Source organism: Miniopterus schreibersii, assembly GCF_964146895.1.
Source record: "Miniopterus schreibersii genome assembly, chromosome: 12".
Taxonomy (NCBI): Eukaryota; Metazoa; Chordata; class Mammalia; order Chiroptera; family Miniopteridae; genus Miniopterus; species Miniopterus schreibersii.
Window position 1 is genome coordinate 62486498 of NC_138112.1, and position 16846 is coordinate 62503343.

The 16846-nt window shown below is 49.7% G+C and overlaps 1 protein-coding gene across 1 annotated transcript in view; it reads right to left on the reverse strand.

The window, feature by feature from the left end:
* SYT13 (synaptotagmin 13) overlaps positions 1–12760 on the reverse strand; it is a 33665-nt gene extending 20905 nt beyond the window's left edge. The window contains exon 1 of the mRNA XM_081155571.1: positions 12468–12760. Within this exon, the coding sequence (XP_081011697.1) occupies positions 12468–12650 (183 nt within the window). The 5' untranslated portion in view covers positions 12651–12760. The remainder of the gene's footprint in view (positions 1–12467) is intronic.
* Positions 12761–16846: the final 4086 nt, after the last annotated feature.

Sequence of the window (16846 nt, forward strand, 5' to 3'; positions counted from 1 at the left end):
AAAGGCCAAATGTCTGGACTGTGTGCTACAGAAGACCTAGGAAGGAGCTCCTCATCGTCAATGAGATCAGAGAAGGCTTCCTGGAGGAGGGGGTTCAGCCCTACATTCAAAGATAACTATGGATAGGAGAGGAGGAGGTACCTCAAATGAGAGAATGACAAAGGTATGGGTACAAGGAGCACACTCGTGGCATTGTGAGTCTGGCAAACCAGTCCAAGAGAAGGGTTGGAGAAATGAATTTACAAAGGAATGGTGAGGCCAAGCCATGAATGGCTTCGAATGCCTAGCAAACAATTTTGAATTCTCTTATAAACAGTGGAGAGATTGACAGTCATAAACGACATGAGCAGAACAGTATTTTCAGTAAATCAAACTGGCGGGTGTGTGCAGGAAGGACTGCAGCGGAGAAAACGAGGTGAGGCCAGCCAGGGGCATGGTGGGAGTGACCCAGGTGAGGGGAAGCGGGGACCAGGCCGGGAAATCGCTGTCAGGACAGAGAGGGGAAAGCAGCAATGCCAGCTCAAGAAGATCTGACAGTGCTGGGGGGTGAGCGGAGTGCAGGGAGAGGCAGGAATAAGAGAGCGCTCGCCCCGGCTGGCTTGGCTCAGTGCTCAGAGCGCAGGCCCTCGGACCACAGGGTCCAGGGTTCGATTCCCAGTCAAGGGCACATACCGTGGTTACAAGTTCTATCCCCGGCCCCAAAGTGAGGGAGACAACCAGTCGTGTCTCTCTCACATTGACGTATCTCTCTCTCTCTCCCTCCTCGCTCCCTTCCAGTTGCTCTAAAGGTCAATGAAAAAAATATCCTCAGGTGAAGATTAAAAAGAGAAAGAGCTGCATCACAAAAAGGTACCATTATCACCTCTCAGGTCTCCTTTTCTGAAAAAGCATAATCCCTGAGCGTCACTGATGTCCACAGCCACAGCAATGTCTGGGTAACAGACTGGGCCGTCCGTGTGACTTCAGTGAGTGGCCAGCAAGGAGATTTCAAGGGACGGCCACTAAGGGGCTGCTTCTAACACTCTCCTCCCAGTTGTCATTTCCGAGGACTCAACACAGGTGAGTACCATCCACAGAAGTAGCGGTCCCTTCTTTTAAACTACGAGCAAACCTACTGTATCTCCCCTCTGCATCACGAGTCAACATTCCAACAGCTCACAAACATTGTCACAAAAAGCGATCTGATCACAGAAGGTCAGTAATATCGGAGTATTTGGTTCCAAGCTACCGTGTCAAATATTTTTCCTCGGCTCATTTCAAGCTCTTTGAAATGAGAATGATAATTGAACCTTATCAGCAGGCGTCTGTTTGGCCAGCGCACATCAAAGCTTCAAGATGTGCAGAGCACCACACTGGAGGCTGGGGCACATGGGAAAACAAAAGCAGTTTTGAAACCATGGAGCCTCTGCAAACAAAGGGCTTCATCACTGTTGGCCCTGCCCTTTGCCAGTGTGTACGTTCTCTCCGATGCACAGGCTCTCCCCTTCTCATTATTTATTGTTAGGGTTCATAATAGTAGCTAACATTGATTGAGTACCCCACCCATAAGCATTTGGGAGGAGCTGATGGCACATTCAAAGTGGGTTATTGAGGAAAGTTTCATAAAGCAGAGGTTTAAGTAAAACCACAGGAATGGAGAGTAGCCTGGGGCCAGGAGTAGCTGGAACCTGTTCACATCCCCAGACCTGGCCAAATAGGGGTAGGTTTGGGCAGGTGTCAGGGGATGGGGAAGGGGACATGAGAGTGGTTCTGCTGCAAAGGGACCAGGCGCTGCCCTCTCTGGATTATCTGATTTAATCCCCACTACAATTCAGTTAACAATGACACAGTTAACAGATGACCACACTGAGGAGCAGAAAGGTTAAGTCACTAGCTCCCTGTCACACAGCAAGCAAGAGGCCAACTGAAACTGGAACCCAAAGCCCAAGTGCTTCATCTCCTCTACTCATCTAGTGCAGAAAGTCAAACTATTTTAGAGTAGTTGTTTTAATGACAACTTAATTATTAATACTATTTCTTATCCAATAACCAATTAGTGCAGCCTCCCAAAGGCCACCTGCAAGAGTCACAGGGCCTGGTTTCTTTCCAGCAGTGGCAGCACCAGTCACCCCTTCTCCTCTGTTCCCACGGAGGCCAAGGCCTCTGATGTGCCTCCACTGGGGACAATCTGTGCACTGTGGACCTTGCCTGGATTTCAGGCTGCGGCCCAGGGAACTGAAAACACACCAGCTCCTGCTTTAGTCTCATATTTTCCTAGAATAAAGAATTCCAGAAACACTCGGTGGCACATGACTGCTCACTTAACCAGCTGATGACTCATCTTAATAATACCAACTTCAAAGTCTATCAACTACTTATTCACTCAACTCTGCTCCCTCACCCGACCACCACCTGCCTCTGTTCTGGCACTTCGATTGGGGGGCATATAGTCCTCGGGGTGCCCACAGCCACGGCCCCTTCTTCCCACTGGCAGATCGAGCCCTCTGCAGCTGCTCTTCCACTCGAAAGAGCCTCAGACCAGAGCTCTCGCTCTCTCCCCGTCCTTCACTTTGCAACTTTCCCAATTCCATTCCGTGGTCCATCATTTCAACACCATCTTTTGAGAGTCTAAAGCCCCCTTGCCTCCCCATCCCTTCCCTGATGCCAAGTGGTAAAACCTCAACATTGGGTGGATCCCGTTACACTGCGGTCCCGCACCCAATAGCCTGCACTGCGGGAGTCACTCAGGGGTGATGGTTCCATGAAGAAGTTGTGGTCACCGATCTCAAATAGGCTCTTAGTCCTGCCCAGCAATCTCACTCTTTCCTTCACTCCTCCCTCAAGCCCATATTTGCTTTACAAGGAATTACCTATACATATATAATGGGTACATGCTCACAACATTTTTGCTGGAAAGAGTCTCCAAAAATGTTGAAGATCAAAGCATTAATCATTTATTACTTCTTGGGAGGCCCACTGACCTCCCTTACACACCTACCATAGTGGTAGGTTTATATTCATTTGTACGACTGTGTGAAAACATCTCTCCTCCTAAAATATGAGCTGCAGCAGGGTGGAGATCTTGTCTGCCTGGTCACTGTATTGTTCTCAGTGCTAACTCAGTGCCTTGCACATAGGAGGTGATCAAGAAATAAGTTTTGCATAAATGAATATTCCAGAAGGGGCATGTCCATGCTCTCCTTCCCACACTAACAGAAACCTTTCATTTTTCATGTCTGGAATACTTTTAATGGACTCTCTTTCCTACACAGTGAACATACAGTCAAGTCACTGCTTTGGCAAAGGGTAAATAAGAAAGTGATTCAGAGGTGCCTAAAATACACTCTGATTACCAGCCAGGTGTGGAGTGTCGGTGCTTCCAAAACTGTATTTATCATTACCACAGGGAACCTATTGTGATCATCTCTGTTTTACTAATGAGAAACGTGGGGTTCAGAATGGTCAGGGTCACTAAGTTGGAAGGTGGGCAGGCTGAATTCAAATTCAGGTCTGAGGTCTAAGTCTAATTGCTTCCTATTACATTTCAGTAGCTTGATCATAAAATGAACATTTTTATATTAAGAGGCAATTTCCTCTTTTGAGTGGTCTCACAAAACAAGATTGCTATTTCCTAGAACGATCTGGTAGGTATCCAAAACCAAATTCAAGTCTGTGGTGCCCTGGCTGCAAACGGGTTACCTAATTTCATGCTCGCCCCTTTCCTTCCTGGCTTTGTCTCTGCGTGTTGTGTTTTGTTTTGAGGCAGTCGAGCAAAGGGCAACAGTCGTGTTGCCTTTGAAAGAATCCACTCCATTTCCATAGTCAGAGATGGGCTCATCGGATGGCGCAATTGCAAGGAATGTACCCCAAAGCCCTCCAGATCCTGCTGATATTTTCCTATGGAGGTTCGTCTCCTGACATGTCATCGCTGCCTTCTCTGTGTGTGTCTCTGAGAGCCTTGCCCTCTCTTCTACGTGAAGCGACTTGCCGGAAATGAGGGCCCATGTGAAGATGCTTGGGGTGCACTGTGAGAAGGGGGGGGCTGACACACAGAATGAGCTACGAGCTAATGAAGTTATTCTACACCTGCAGCTCTTTCCACCACTCTTCTAGTCCCCCGCCAAATGGCTTTCCAGCCTTCCTTTCATCTTCAAATGCCATCCTCTCCGAAACATTATTCTTCATTCTACTTGAAAAGCGAAGTCTTCACTATCCTGCTTCAATAACCTACCTCTCGCCTGGCCGATGTGGCTCAGCGGTTAACCATCGACCTAGGATCCAGAAGATCCTGGTTTGATTCCCGGTCAGAGCACATGCCCGGGTTGTGGGTTCAACCCCCAGCAGAGGGTGTGCAGGAGGCAGCCGATCAATGACTCTCATCATTGATGTTTCTATCCCTCTCTCTCCCTCTCCCTTCCTCTCTCTGAAATCAATAAAGACATATTTAAAAAAATAATAATAACCTACCTCTCCCTCATTATGCCATTCTTAGTAGCAAGTCCCAAAGTGTGTGGGTTACAATGCTTTTCCAAGTCAGGCGTGGTCTTTGGGTATTATCTCGCTGGCCCTGCGGCTGAAGAGGTTTTCAACCCTCCAGTGTCAGATGGGAGACTCAAAAAGACAGGAACCAAGAGCAAGGGAAGCCGCCGAGCCCTCAAGCTTGTCCCGATTCCTCGCTGTGCCACTGAGGCAGGCACAGAGATTCTTCATCGAGCTCAGCGCCTCCGCCAGCCTCCCGTCCTTGTGACTTTTATTCTGGCTGCAGATGCAGCAGCCCCACGAATCCCCCGCTCCCCGCTCGTCTACCATCCATTCCCTGCCTCCTGCAGTCACTCGGCATTTCCCCTTCTCTCGCTACCTGCCAAGCTCAGTTTTCCTGGGGAGGAAAAGTATGTCTTGGACTTCATATGTGCAGGGCAGGGGGGTCAATAGAGCATGTCAAAATACCCCAGGGTCTAGGTCAGATGCACTAAAACGCAATTCTGCAGAATTCCCACAGGACGCCCCTTCCCTTTTCTTATGCATATTCATATATACGACCACCCCTCATTATCTGACTCTCATCTGTTCATGGAAACGTACTGGCCAGTGAATTTCAGACAGCAGTCACTTGTATCCTATTATTTCATGTGCACTTTACCTTGATTTTGAAAAGAGCTTTGAAAAAAACAGTAACTTTAATATCATGAGTACATAGGTCAGCGCCCCTCACATGTGTGCACATTATGTGCCGCTGAGTAGGCTCTGACTCCTGGCAGCCCTGGGAATGAGAGATGGCCACACTGTCCTGTCCTCGCAGCCCTGCTCAGCTCCTGTACACTCACAATTACGGCTTCTTTTATGGAATCAGTCTATCTCATATTTGCTTTCCTCTTTTCCTGTTGCCTTCAATTTCTCCCAGCATTATTGTCTTTTCCTAAGACTCCTGCCTTCTCATGATGTGCCTAAAGCATTAAGACCCCGCATATAGGCATTAATGAATGTTTCATACATGAATGAATGAACTTGTCCATAATTTACAATGCCCTGCTTGCTCGGCCCCTGCCCACCTCCTCAGCGTCATCATAACCAGGCTTCCCCTTGCTCTCTGCTCCTCAGGAGCACTGGCCTCTCCCTAGACCCTCTTAAGTGCTAGGCTTTATCCTGGCACAGGACCTTTGCACAGGCTCATTCCTCTCTCTGGAGTTCCTCAACTCTACCCCATTGACCTGGTTAACTTCCCCTCCTACTCCAGCTCTCAGCTTTTCATGTTTTCCTTTAAAAATCTGTAAACATTATTTCATACGGAATTGGTTATGGGGGCCCTTTGTATGCACATACATGTTGACTGCGACATATACAGGATCCCTTAGTCCTTAAAACCTGTCTCTGTGAAGTTATTCTCTATCCTCCAAGCAGTGTTTCCCAAAGTTTGTTAGCAAGAAATAAGCTCCTGGGGTAGTGAACACAGTTACACTACGGTAGAAGTGGGAGATGAACTGTTACTAGTTATTGGGAGATTGTGGGTCAAATAGTGTAGACAGAGCAGGGACCGTCTCTGTTTACTGTGATTTTTCCTGCTGGCCCCAGATTCTGGATGGTCAGTCACTCTTCATTTGACTCCTTTGTCTCCTGTGTCTGCTGCTTCCCCACCCACCCTCTCCCTTTCCTTCTGGTGTTGCCTTAAGCCCCCTCTGACTTCTCTTTCAGGTATTTCTTCCATCATGGTCCGCCTGCCTCCCTAGTCCTTCCTGCACCACAGGTCTTGATGGTAACCTGGGTCAGTATCTGAAAGTCTGAACATTTCTAAGGATGCAGCAATGCTTTCTGCTGGAGTTAACAAAAGGTGCTGGTGTGTGCTCATCTCCCTGAAATAATCTATGCTAATTTCTTGATGAAAAATTCATACTATCTTCCATGCTGCTAAGCAACCAGCCCAAACATGTCTACTGTGTAAGTCTCTCTGGAGGGCCTTGTGTTACATCCAGTGCCTGAAGCCTGGTGGACATAAGAGGCAGCAATGCAGTCGAAGCTTTGGGAAAGGTTTCTGAAGCTCATGAGAATAAAATTAATACAGTTAAACTGCTTAGAACAGTGCCGGGAACATGTAAAGAACTCTATGAATTTTAGCTATACTATCACTATTATTTACTACTCTATGGAAATGGGTCTATATTTTGTTTGTTTATATGAACAGGAGATCAGCTGAGAAATGAATCCTTTTAAAGGGTAAGACTCCATGGAGGTCAGACCTCACAGCAGCCCAGAGTCAAATCAGTTCTAGGAGTGGTGTTAGCAATTCATGAAACCTCCTGTGATAACTGAGGTACAGGGGAGACCACAGCAGAGCAGCCAACCAGAACTGGAGGAAGTTCTCCTTTGGGCTGAAGGTGGGATGCCCATCCTCAGGGTTTCCCACGCCCCCCGGGCCTCCTCCATCACGGTAGCCCTGGGACACGCTTCCTGGCAATTGCTGGCCTCACTGTCTGTCTCCCCAGTTATCAGAAAGAACATGTGCCTGTCTTTTCATCACTGTATCCCAGTGCCTAGCATTAACCTTTAATGAATGAACTTATTTAGCTAATGAAAAGAGGCATCTGGGCTCGGATCCATCACTCTGATAAGACAGATGATCTGAATGTTGCTCCAGTGGTCTAAGGCAGCAGAGAACAGGCAGGAGAGTTGATAGGGCCACATTGATAGTCTTGAGGCCCCACCCCAAGGGGGAGGTGGCCACTGGAGTAGCAGCAGAAAGTAGACCAGGCCAGGGAGGTAGTGAGTGTGTAACTAACCACAAACAGGAGGGTCTTGTCTCCTGATTATTGCCCAAAAGTCCTCCTGGAAGTAAAAATACTGGTTGCTACTAAATTAATGTTCACAAATATTATGTCACAATATGACAAATTTTAACCAAAACTATACTGAGCGTAACTCCTTAGAGAAAAGGGCATAAATCATAGATGTAGAGCTGGGCGAATTTTCTTTCACAAAGCGCACACACCAGTGTGACCAGTGCACAGGTCAAAAGGCAGGGAAATAAACAAAAGCTTGGAAGCACTCTCCCAACCTGTCATTACTTGCCCCCAACAATAGCACATAAATACACTGGCTTAATTTATGTGCCAGTGGAAACTTAATTTAAGTTTCCATTTCTTCTGGAAATGGAAACTTAACAATATGCACCCTTTTGTGTCTTCCCTCTCTTATTTGGTGTGTGTCACAATATGATGACGATTTAACTCAAATACATTGAAGAGTTATTGTGTGCCCAGCATCACACTAGATAGACAGTGTCAGGGATACAAGAAAAATGAAAGACAGACTCCCTGATTTGGGGGGGTAAGACTCCAATATACATAGTATATTGTTTAATACAAATTTAAACTTATTTATATTATTTCACAAAAACCTGGAATCAATCTATTAGTGTTTGCTACTGTCGGAATGTTTATGGCACCCTCCCCCCCCGCAAATTCATATGTTGAAACCTAACCTCCATGTGATGGTATTAGGAGGTGAGGCCATTAGGAGGTAATAAGGTCATGAGGGTGGAGCCCTCGGAAATGGGATTGGTGCCCTCATAAAAGCAGCCCAAGAGAGCTCCCTCATCCCTTCCACCATGTGAGGTAACAGCAAAAAGTCCAGAAAGCGGACTGTCACCGACACTAAATCTGCTGGAGCTTTGACCTTGGACCTCCAAGCCTCCAGAAAAATGGAGTTCTGCTGTTTATAAGCCACCCAGTCTGTGGTCTTTTGTTATAGCAGCTCAGACAGACTAAGACAGTATTCTATCAAAAGCCACTTTGGTCTTCTGTACTCTGCTACAAGGAGGGTAGGACTTCACAGTTTGGTAGTAAGTGGCAGTGAGGGGTGGTGGAGGTTGATAGAAGAGGACTGGGACCACTGCTGAGGGCCCAAGCAGCCTGAATAAAGCCTGTGACCACATGTTAGCTTCAATGTGACAGTACCACGGTCACCCTGGGGACCTCTGCAACACATTCGAGAAGACTCACTTAGGGGTACAATGAGGGAAGCACCATATTGGGAGAAACTAAAGCTTTCTGGAAACAGGACCCCAACTCCTGCTAAGTGATGGGGTGTCAAGGGTGGTGAGCAGTGGGAAGTGGGCAGTTCTCCCTGCTCACTCTTTATGACTTAGGTTAGCCAGAAAGAGGGCTTCCTCTGACAGGACCCAGAAATGCGGTGAGTGCAGACAAGAGTGAAAAGGAAATTCAGGGAGAAGGAACCAATGAGTCTGGCTGCTTCTCACTGACAGACTCCAAAGCAGGAGCGAAGGGAAGATGATCACACACACACACGCACACGCACACGCACACGCACACGCACTCTCCTGCCTCCCTGCTCGGTGTCCTTGCTCAAGCTGACCCATCACATCACTGCATAATAACCAAGTTTCCAAAGCTGGCCTGATGACAGCAAGGGAGCTCCCAGGTGATCCCGCCAGACCATGAGTGGGTGTCACAGTGAGACCGAATTCCTGTGTCCCCAACAGACTGCACATGCGTGGGGGTGAGGGATTGCCTAAGGAGGCAGAAGAAAGGGTTCAGAATGAGTATTTCAGCAAAGCCAAGAGGAACTGTTGAAGCTGCCTGAAGCCTGAAAGGCGATGCATGACCGAGGGCTTCCACGGTCTCCCACCTCCTCAGCAGAGAATTCTGGACGTTTTTTGTTCCCTGCATTCCTCCAGCTGACTGGAGAAGCCTGTGGACACTTCCTCCAAATGTCTGAAAAAACTGAAAGTAAAAGGCCTGAGACTACAGAGGAACATCTAATGGCATCCATCTGTGAAATAGTTATATGCGTGCCTCGTTACTCCTTCACTAAGCAATAGGATCTAGCAGATTTAAAAAGTGCCACGGTTTAGAATTGGAGAGGAGCATAACGATACTGTGAAGTCCCTGAAGCCGTGCAGTGTGCTCTGAACCGTCTGTGACCTCCCCTGGGGGCAAAGTCACGGATACTGTTAATGCTCCTGCGCTCACTATGTTGTTTATATTCCTACATACAGCAACTGCTAACTTTCAGTTAGAGGTTAGTGAAAACAACGAGGTAAGTTTTTCCTCTCCAAGGCCATGAGCCCTTTAAATTCTATCTATAGACCTCTTGGGGGGGGGCGTGGAGGTTGGCGGGAGAAGGTCTATGGACCTCAGGTTAAGGAAGGACAAACTTCAACTTCATCCAACCATTCAGGGTCAGAAACCAGATTTCGAGGTATGGCCTGCAAATCCAAGGAGACTTTCCAGCAAGCACAACCAGTGACTGTGGGCACATGGGCAGTCACTCTGTATCCCACAGACATCCCAGTCCTCAGTGACTGCAGGTCCCTAGAATCCTGTTCCCAGCCCCATGCCCTCTCTTCAAAGACCATCTTCAGAGCCTTCCCAACTCTTCCCCCTCTTGTCAACATGTGCCATGCCCACCACCCTGCTGTCACCCTAACACCACCTCCTTTACTTTCTTTGAAATGTCAACCATTGTCTTTTCTCTGTTTACTCTATCTGGACTCAGTCTGAGCACAATGCCAGGCAAACCAACACTGAAGCCTCAGCTCCACCACACTCACACCTGAAGATTCAGCTCCAGGTTGCCCAAATCCTTGCCACGTGTGGTGGAACCGGGTGAGGGAATGTGGATGGATGGGTCTCATGCACCCACCAACGTTTCTTGTGCCCCTGCTGAGCTAGCACCGGGTAGCAAAGGCGGGTGCCTGCATGCACATGTGGAGAATCACTCAGGCAATATCCCACAGGGCTGGCCACTGGGATGCCTTATTTGTTAACAGTTTCCTATTGGGATCCTACTGGTTTCCAGGTACTGAGTGGGTGCTGGAAATAATACAGTAAGCAGATGTGAAAGATCGCATTCAATCATCACAAGTGCTATAAAAGAATTTGGAGGGGCATATGGAATAGGGTAATGGGGGGGTGCTATGCTACATGTGGCAGTAGATAAAATCCTCCCTGAGAAGGTGAAATGTAAACGGAAAGAGACCTAAGGGTTAAGATGGAGCCATCTGTGTGAAAAGCCAGAGGGAAACCAGAGGGCTGGTGTTTTTAAGAGGGATCACAAATCCAGAGAGGCTGAGACTGCCAATGAGAGGAGGAACTGGCATGAGCTTGGCTGGAGAGGTAGCTGCCAGATCAAACTAAGGGAGTAGAGTGGAATGTTAATAGACAGACTCCAGAATCTGGCTCTAAAACTTCTCTAGCTGTGTGACCTTGGGGAGTCACTTATGCTCTCTGAGCCTTAGCTTCCTCATCTTTAAGTTGGGATCAACATATATGTCCTCCATCGAGTTGCTAAATGCATTGAGTGTAAAGCTCTTGGAACAGTGCCTAGTGCACAGTACGTGCCTGTAAGGGTTTGCTATGACTTGTCCCACACTCAGTGAGCAGCTGTGGAGGACTTAAGCTGAGCGAGGAGCGATCTGTTTGTCGTTAACAGATTATTGGCCATTGTGTGGGTCATCAATAAGACGAAGAGTTGGAAGGGATCCCAGGGCTCATTCACAGCAACTTCCCCAGTGGTTCTCTCCAAGAAGGGGAGGGGATAGCCCCTGAAGAGCCACCACTGGGAAAGGCAGAAGAATGGCTGTCCCTTAAGTGCACTGGGCTGGAGAGGAGGTCGAGAGGCAGCAGGCACAACTCTGGAAGACACATCAACCAATACTCTGCCCTTCCCCAGTAGGGAGCCCACTGCTGTCATTTCCAGATGATTTCTGGTCGCACATCCCGCTACCCAGCTGGCTTCTGTTCCTGCCAGCGTCAATGTCACTTTTGTTGGATTGCAAATGCCTCAAGGGCAGCAGCCATTTCCTTTTACTCCCACTATACAGTGAATGACACAGGCCCCACGAAACCACTACTCAGAGCTTTTGAATAATTGATTGAAAAAGGAAAATGGAATCATAGCATTTCAGCACCACTCCTGGACTCCAGGGTCTATAAGGAATGCAGGGGGCCTTGGGAAGTCCTTAACTCATGCCCCTGCCCAGGGCCAGCCTTCCTCAGACACTCCAGCCAGACTCCTCCTCCGGTTCCCCAGAGGACATTTTGCTCTCCCCACCTTGGGAATGCATCCTGGGGTTCACAGTCTATGCAGGGAGCTTCTTCCAAGCCTCTCCCCAGAGCCCTTCTGCTGCACAGTTCAATGGGGACACCACTTATTTCCTGCCCAAAGGGGCCCTGGAAACAAGCCAATGAGTGGGATAAAAGCCCTCCAGTCTCCAGGGACATCTTCAGATCCATGGGGGGGAGGGCACAGCAAGCCCCTCTGGCTGAGCTGGAGCTGAGGGCTGCTGAGAAAGGGCCAGGCCCCTCAGTCCCTCCGCATTCCCCTGCCTCTCAAGACCCCAGGCACTCCCTCTGCACCCCCCACCTGTACAGCAGCCCCTCCCCTCTGGTTTTTGGTGAATTTACTCTCCTCAGCTCTGTCAGTGCCTTCCCTACACCAGCCCATGATCCCTCCTTCCCCCACCTTCTCTTCCCTTCCACTGTGCCCTCCCTCCTCCCCCCAATTCTGCAAGCTTCTCGTTCTCCACGTTTCCTCTGTGTCCCCCATCCTCACAATCCCTTCCCCACCTTCTTCACAGCCCCCTCCTATATGCCCCTCGGTGCACATTTTCCACCCCCAGCCTCCCCCCCGTCCCCGCTCCCCTCCCAGTCCCTCACTTTCCACTCCCAGCCCTAATTCCTATCCAGATCCCCTTTCCCATTCCCCCCATCCCCTCGGCCTTAGCCATCGCTGTCCCCATTCCTCTCCTGTCCCCAAAGTCTCTCATCGCCTAATACAGCCCCCTCCCCGACCCTACCCCGCCTTTCCCGGCCCCTAGCGAGGTCCTCGACCACGTCCGCGGTCCCCCCTCCCTGCCCCTCTCTGTGGCGCAAACTGAACCGCGACGGCTCCCCCACCCCACGTCCCCCCGCAGCCGCAGCCGCAGCCGCAGAGACCCTTCCTCCCCCGGGGAGGCCAAGGCGCCGCCCGCTCACCTGTTGGGCCGCCCGGAGTACGCCGGGTCTCGCCTTCTCCGGGTCGGGGTCCCGGTCCCGCTGCCGCAGCCCCCTCTTGGGGTGCATGTGGCGACACAGGCAGGTGACCCCGCACAGCGCGAGGATGCTGGTGGCCGTACCCAGCGTGGCGCCCAGCGCGATCACGGGCACCGACAGCACCATGGTGCCCGCTCCCCGCGCGGGGCTCGGTCCCGCCGCCGCGCACGTCCCCAGGCTCGGCCGCCTCGCGCCGCCTGGCAGCTCCCGGCTCCGCGCGCGCCAAACGCTCTCCCGCCGCCGGAGGGCGGGGAGGGCGCGCGGCTGCGAGGACGTCAGGGGAGGGGCCGGCCGAGCCGCCCGCGCCCGCACCCTGCCCGCCGGCACGTGACCCGACCCCCACCCCGGCGGGAGCCAGTGCCTTTCAGGTGGCAGGAACCTCAGGCTCGTCTCAGGCCTTCCCTCGCGCTTTTATGTAGGAAGACACTTGCGCCTAGAGGGGCAGCAGGTCACTGCTGCGGGCGGCAAACCAGGGCTCGAACCCGTGTCTCGGGCTCTTTCCTGGTAGGTAGGGGTCGCTTTCCCAGACGGCTAACCCTTGGTTCGCGCTGTCTGGCGGAGGCGGCTGTTACACTGGTTCCTCCAGGAGCTTTGCAAACAAGCGCGCAAAGCTGGAGCTCTCGCGTCCCGGGAACTTGAACTTGCCAGATGCTCGCCCCGGGAAGAGGGGCGGGCGGGCGGCGGGGTAGAGGGAGCTGGTTGGGTGCCAGGTCGAGGCTGTACCCGCGTCCTGGCGGAGAGACTGCGACGATTCTGTGCACACCTGCGTCTCCTGCAGCGTTGACCCCGTAGTTCCTTTATTACCTACTAATATTGGCGGGTATTCTCAAGTCCATGTACTGAGGAGGAAGCCAGGGTAAGAGGGGATGTGGGTGGGGCAACCTGGAAAATGCAGTCACCCGGCACCCAAGCTCAGGCTGGCAGGTTCAAGCCCAGGCCTCACACTTAGAGGAAGGACTTGTCTTAGAGGGACAAAGAGTATCAAAGGCCGCAGGCAGGAGTCCCGGCTTGACTTGGGGGAGGGGAGGGAAAGAAAGAAGCATGCCCGGAGGAAAAGGAGATTGCAGGCAGGCCGAGAATTGTCTCTTTGTTTTGGAGCATTGACAAGCCATTGTCTCTTTGTTGTTGTGGTTTTGTTGTTAATTCTCACCTGAGGATATTTCTTCCATTGCTTTTCAGAGAGTAGGAGGGAGGGAGGGAGGGAGGGAGGGAGGGAGGGAGGGAGGGAGAGAGAAACCTCCATGTGATGCACACACCTGGAGTGAACCTGCAACCAAGGCACATGTTCTTGACGGAGAATCAAACCTGAGACTCTCCGGTGGGCAGGGCACTCTAACCTCTGTGCGCAGCAGCCAGGGCAAGGAGGGTTGTCTCAGGTCAGACGCAGTGATGTTCGGTGTTTTCATAAGGCCGAGTGATTAATTCAAGTATTTGCAGTGAGTCAGCTCTGCTCCAGGTGTGCTGGGCGAGTGTGAGAAGGCGATTCCATCCTCAACAGGTTTTTCAGTTTCCCACGAAGTCGATGACTCCCAAATCTATGATAGCTCCAGGCAGACCTTTTCTGCTGAGCTGCAGAAGTGACCACCACCTGGTACCTACCTCCCAGGGCTTCAATTCTCTGCCCCTGCCTAGTAAACCACTGCCAGGGTTAGGGTTAGGTGTCCTGACCTCCACACAGTTAAAAATCTTCATATAACTTTTGACTCCCCCCAAATTTAACTACTTACTAACAGCCTACTGTTTACTAGAAGCCTTATCATTCACATAATCAATCAATGAACACATATTTGGTATGTTATATGTGTTATGTACTACATCTCTACAATAAAGTTAGCTAGAGAAAACAAAATGTTATTAAGAAAATCATGAGAAAATACATTTATGGAAAAAAAATACACATTTACGTGGACCCACACAGTTCAAACTCATGTTGTTCAAGGGTCCACTGTACTTTGTTTCTTCTCATGGTTTTGTGGGCTGACTGGGCTAAGCTGAGCGGTCTTCCTGCTCAACATGATGTCTTCTTGGACTGTGGTCCACTGGGCTGGAATGTCCAAGATGCTGTATCACATGGTTCTCCCCCACGTGGCTGGAGCTTCTCACAGCATGGCATCCAGGTTCCAACTGGAAGGAAGCAGAAGCTGCCAGTTCTCTTGAGGCTTGTGTTCAAAAGTTCTAGAACATCATTTCTTCTGAGAAAGCAATAGTCTCCCTCTAATCCTTTCCTTATACTGCATCTAAAAAGGATGTTTGTGAAATACAAAGCTGACACTGTCACTCACATGCATATAGCCATCAGAGATTCCCCAGAGATAAACCCAAGAGCCTCCAGTTAGATCCAGTGCTCTTTATGATATGGTCCCTGCCAATCCCTTCAGACTCCCCTCTGCACACTTCCCAACATGCCCTTAAACCCCAGCCACTCCCAGGGATTAGAGTTTCATTCAGAGAGTATCTTCAGAGCTACCCATGGGTGCATACAGCAGGTACTCAGTAAAGGCTGAAAGAGTGAATCACTCATACGATCATCTCATGCTTGTGCTTGTTGTATGCCAGACACATGTTCCTACTGAGCTCCATTTGCTGCCAGCTGGGGAGCCAAAGCGCCTCAGTCCTTAGTGGTAGATTTAGCATTCTCTCTCATAAGAGCTTCCCCAGGAGGTTTTCTTGGCTCCGGGCCTTGCAATGCAAAATCTTCTTGGGGGATAAGAGCTTTAATTAATGCTGTCGGTCCAGATCTCCCATGCCTGAGCTGCTCCCCTGGGAGACCTCAGTGCCATGGAGCAGGATCTGGGCTGGGGTAAGGGGAAGAATGAAGAACACTTAATATCAGACATTGTCTGATGGGGATCAGACACCTGTCATGTGGTCTGTTGTTACTATGGTTACTGGGATGACAGCGACTGTAGTGCTCTTCATCTTTCACAGGAAGAGGGACCCCAGCCCAAGAAGAATAGCTTGCCTTTTGCCTCTTTCATACACGGTGAACCCATGGCAGGGCTGGGGTAGACCTCAGGAGATTTGATACCCAGTTATGTCATCAGGACTCTAGGTCACCTTGGCTACATCTCATCAAAGATGTGACTTTTGCTTCTTGGTTATTGATATCCAGGCAGGAGCCTTTAATGACAACTCTCGAAGGAAAGGCATTAGGAGGTTCTTTGAAAAATGAGATTGGCTTTATTGAGAAAGGTGGCTGACAGAGCCAGCGAGTGGAACAGTTGACACAGTCTAAGGATGAGGCCTGAAAATAATTGGAAATGCTGGGGCTGCCAGGCTGCCAAGGGCAGACAGAGCCGAAAGCTGGGGGGACCCTTTGGAAGGCTGAAGATCTCTGAAGGTTCCCCAGATTCTGATAAAATGTCACCATTTTTATTTTGATCAACATTTTACCTGTTGGATGATTAAATAATCTGAGTAACCACTCTGCATTTCTAAGGGTTTAAAAGGCTTTTATCTGGGGAAAGTGTTTCAGGTATACAAGGTTCTCTTACTTAGCAAATATTTATGGTATCTGCATGTCACGCAAGGCAGGAAGGAGGAAAATACACAACTAGAACTGAATTTTAACATTGGGAGGATTTCAGAGATCATTTTGTGGGATCCTTTCATTTTACCAATAGGGAAACTGAGGCCCAGAGAGATTGTGGCTTGCCAAAGGATAGAAGGAGTGAATGATAGAGCTGGGAAAGTCCTGCAGGTTAGAGTAGATTGTGTTCCGATGTAGTAACCACCTCAGAATCTCAGAGATTAATTCAGTAAAAGTAAATCTTGCTTCTATTATAATTTAAGGAGGGTCAGGTGACTCATGTGGGCATCTCATCTCCAGTCAGTGACTCAGGAAGCTGGGCTTTTGCTGTCTTGTGTCCCCTCTGCTTCCCACCATGCAAATGAAGATGAGTGAGCACTTTGAAGACCACTTGTGATGTCACAGAGGCCATGGCTGGAAACAGAGTCCATCATTTTCACCCCATTGCATTGATCGGAATTTGGTAACAAAACAAATCTAACTAAAGGGACTGGAAAATATAGAGAAACAGAAGCAAAAGCAGTCTCCGCCACAGAAACCAAAGCTCAGGACTTCTTGTCTAGTGCATGCTTCTCTAACCCATTCATTAAGTCAACAAGTTTTTATAGTTTCTACCATGTATGAGGCACTGCGCTGAGTGGTGGAGCAAATATAGTGAGCAAAGCAGGCATGACCCCTCTCATGCAGTTTACATTCCCACAGAGAAGATGGACAGCAATCATTCATCCCATGCATACATGTGAAATTACAGCTGTGATACGAGCCAAGAACAGGTTCAGGGTTGGGATTTGAC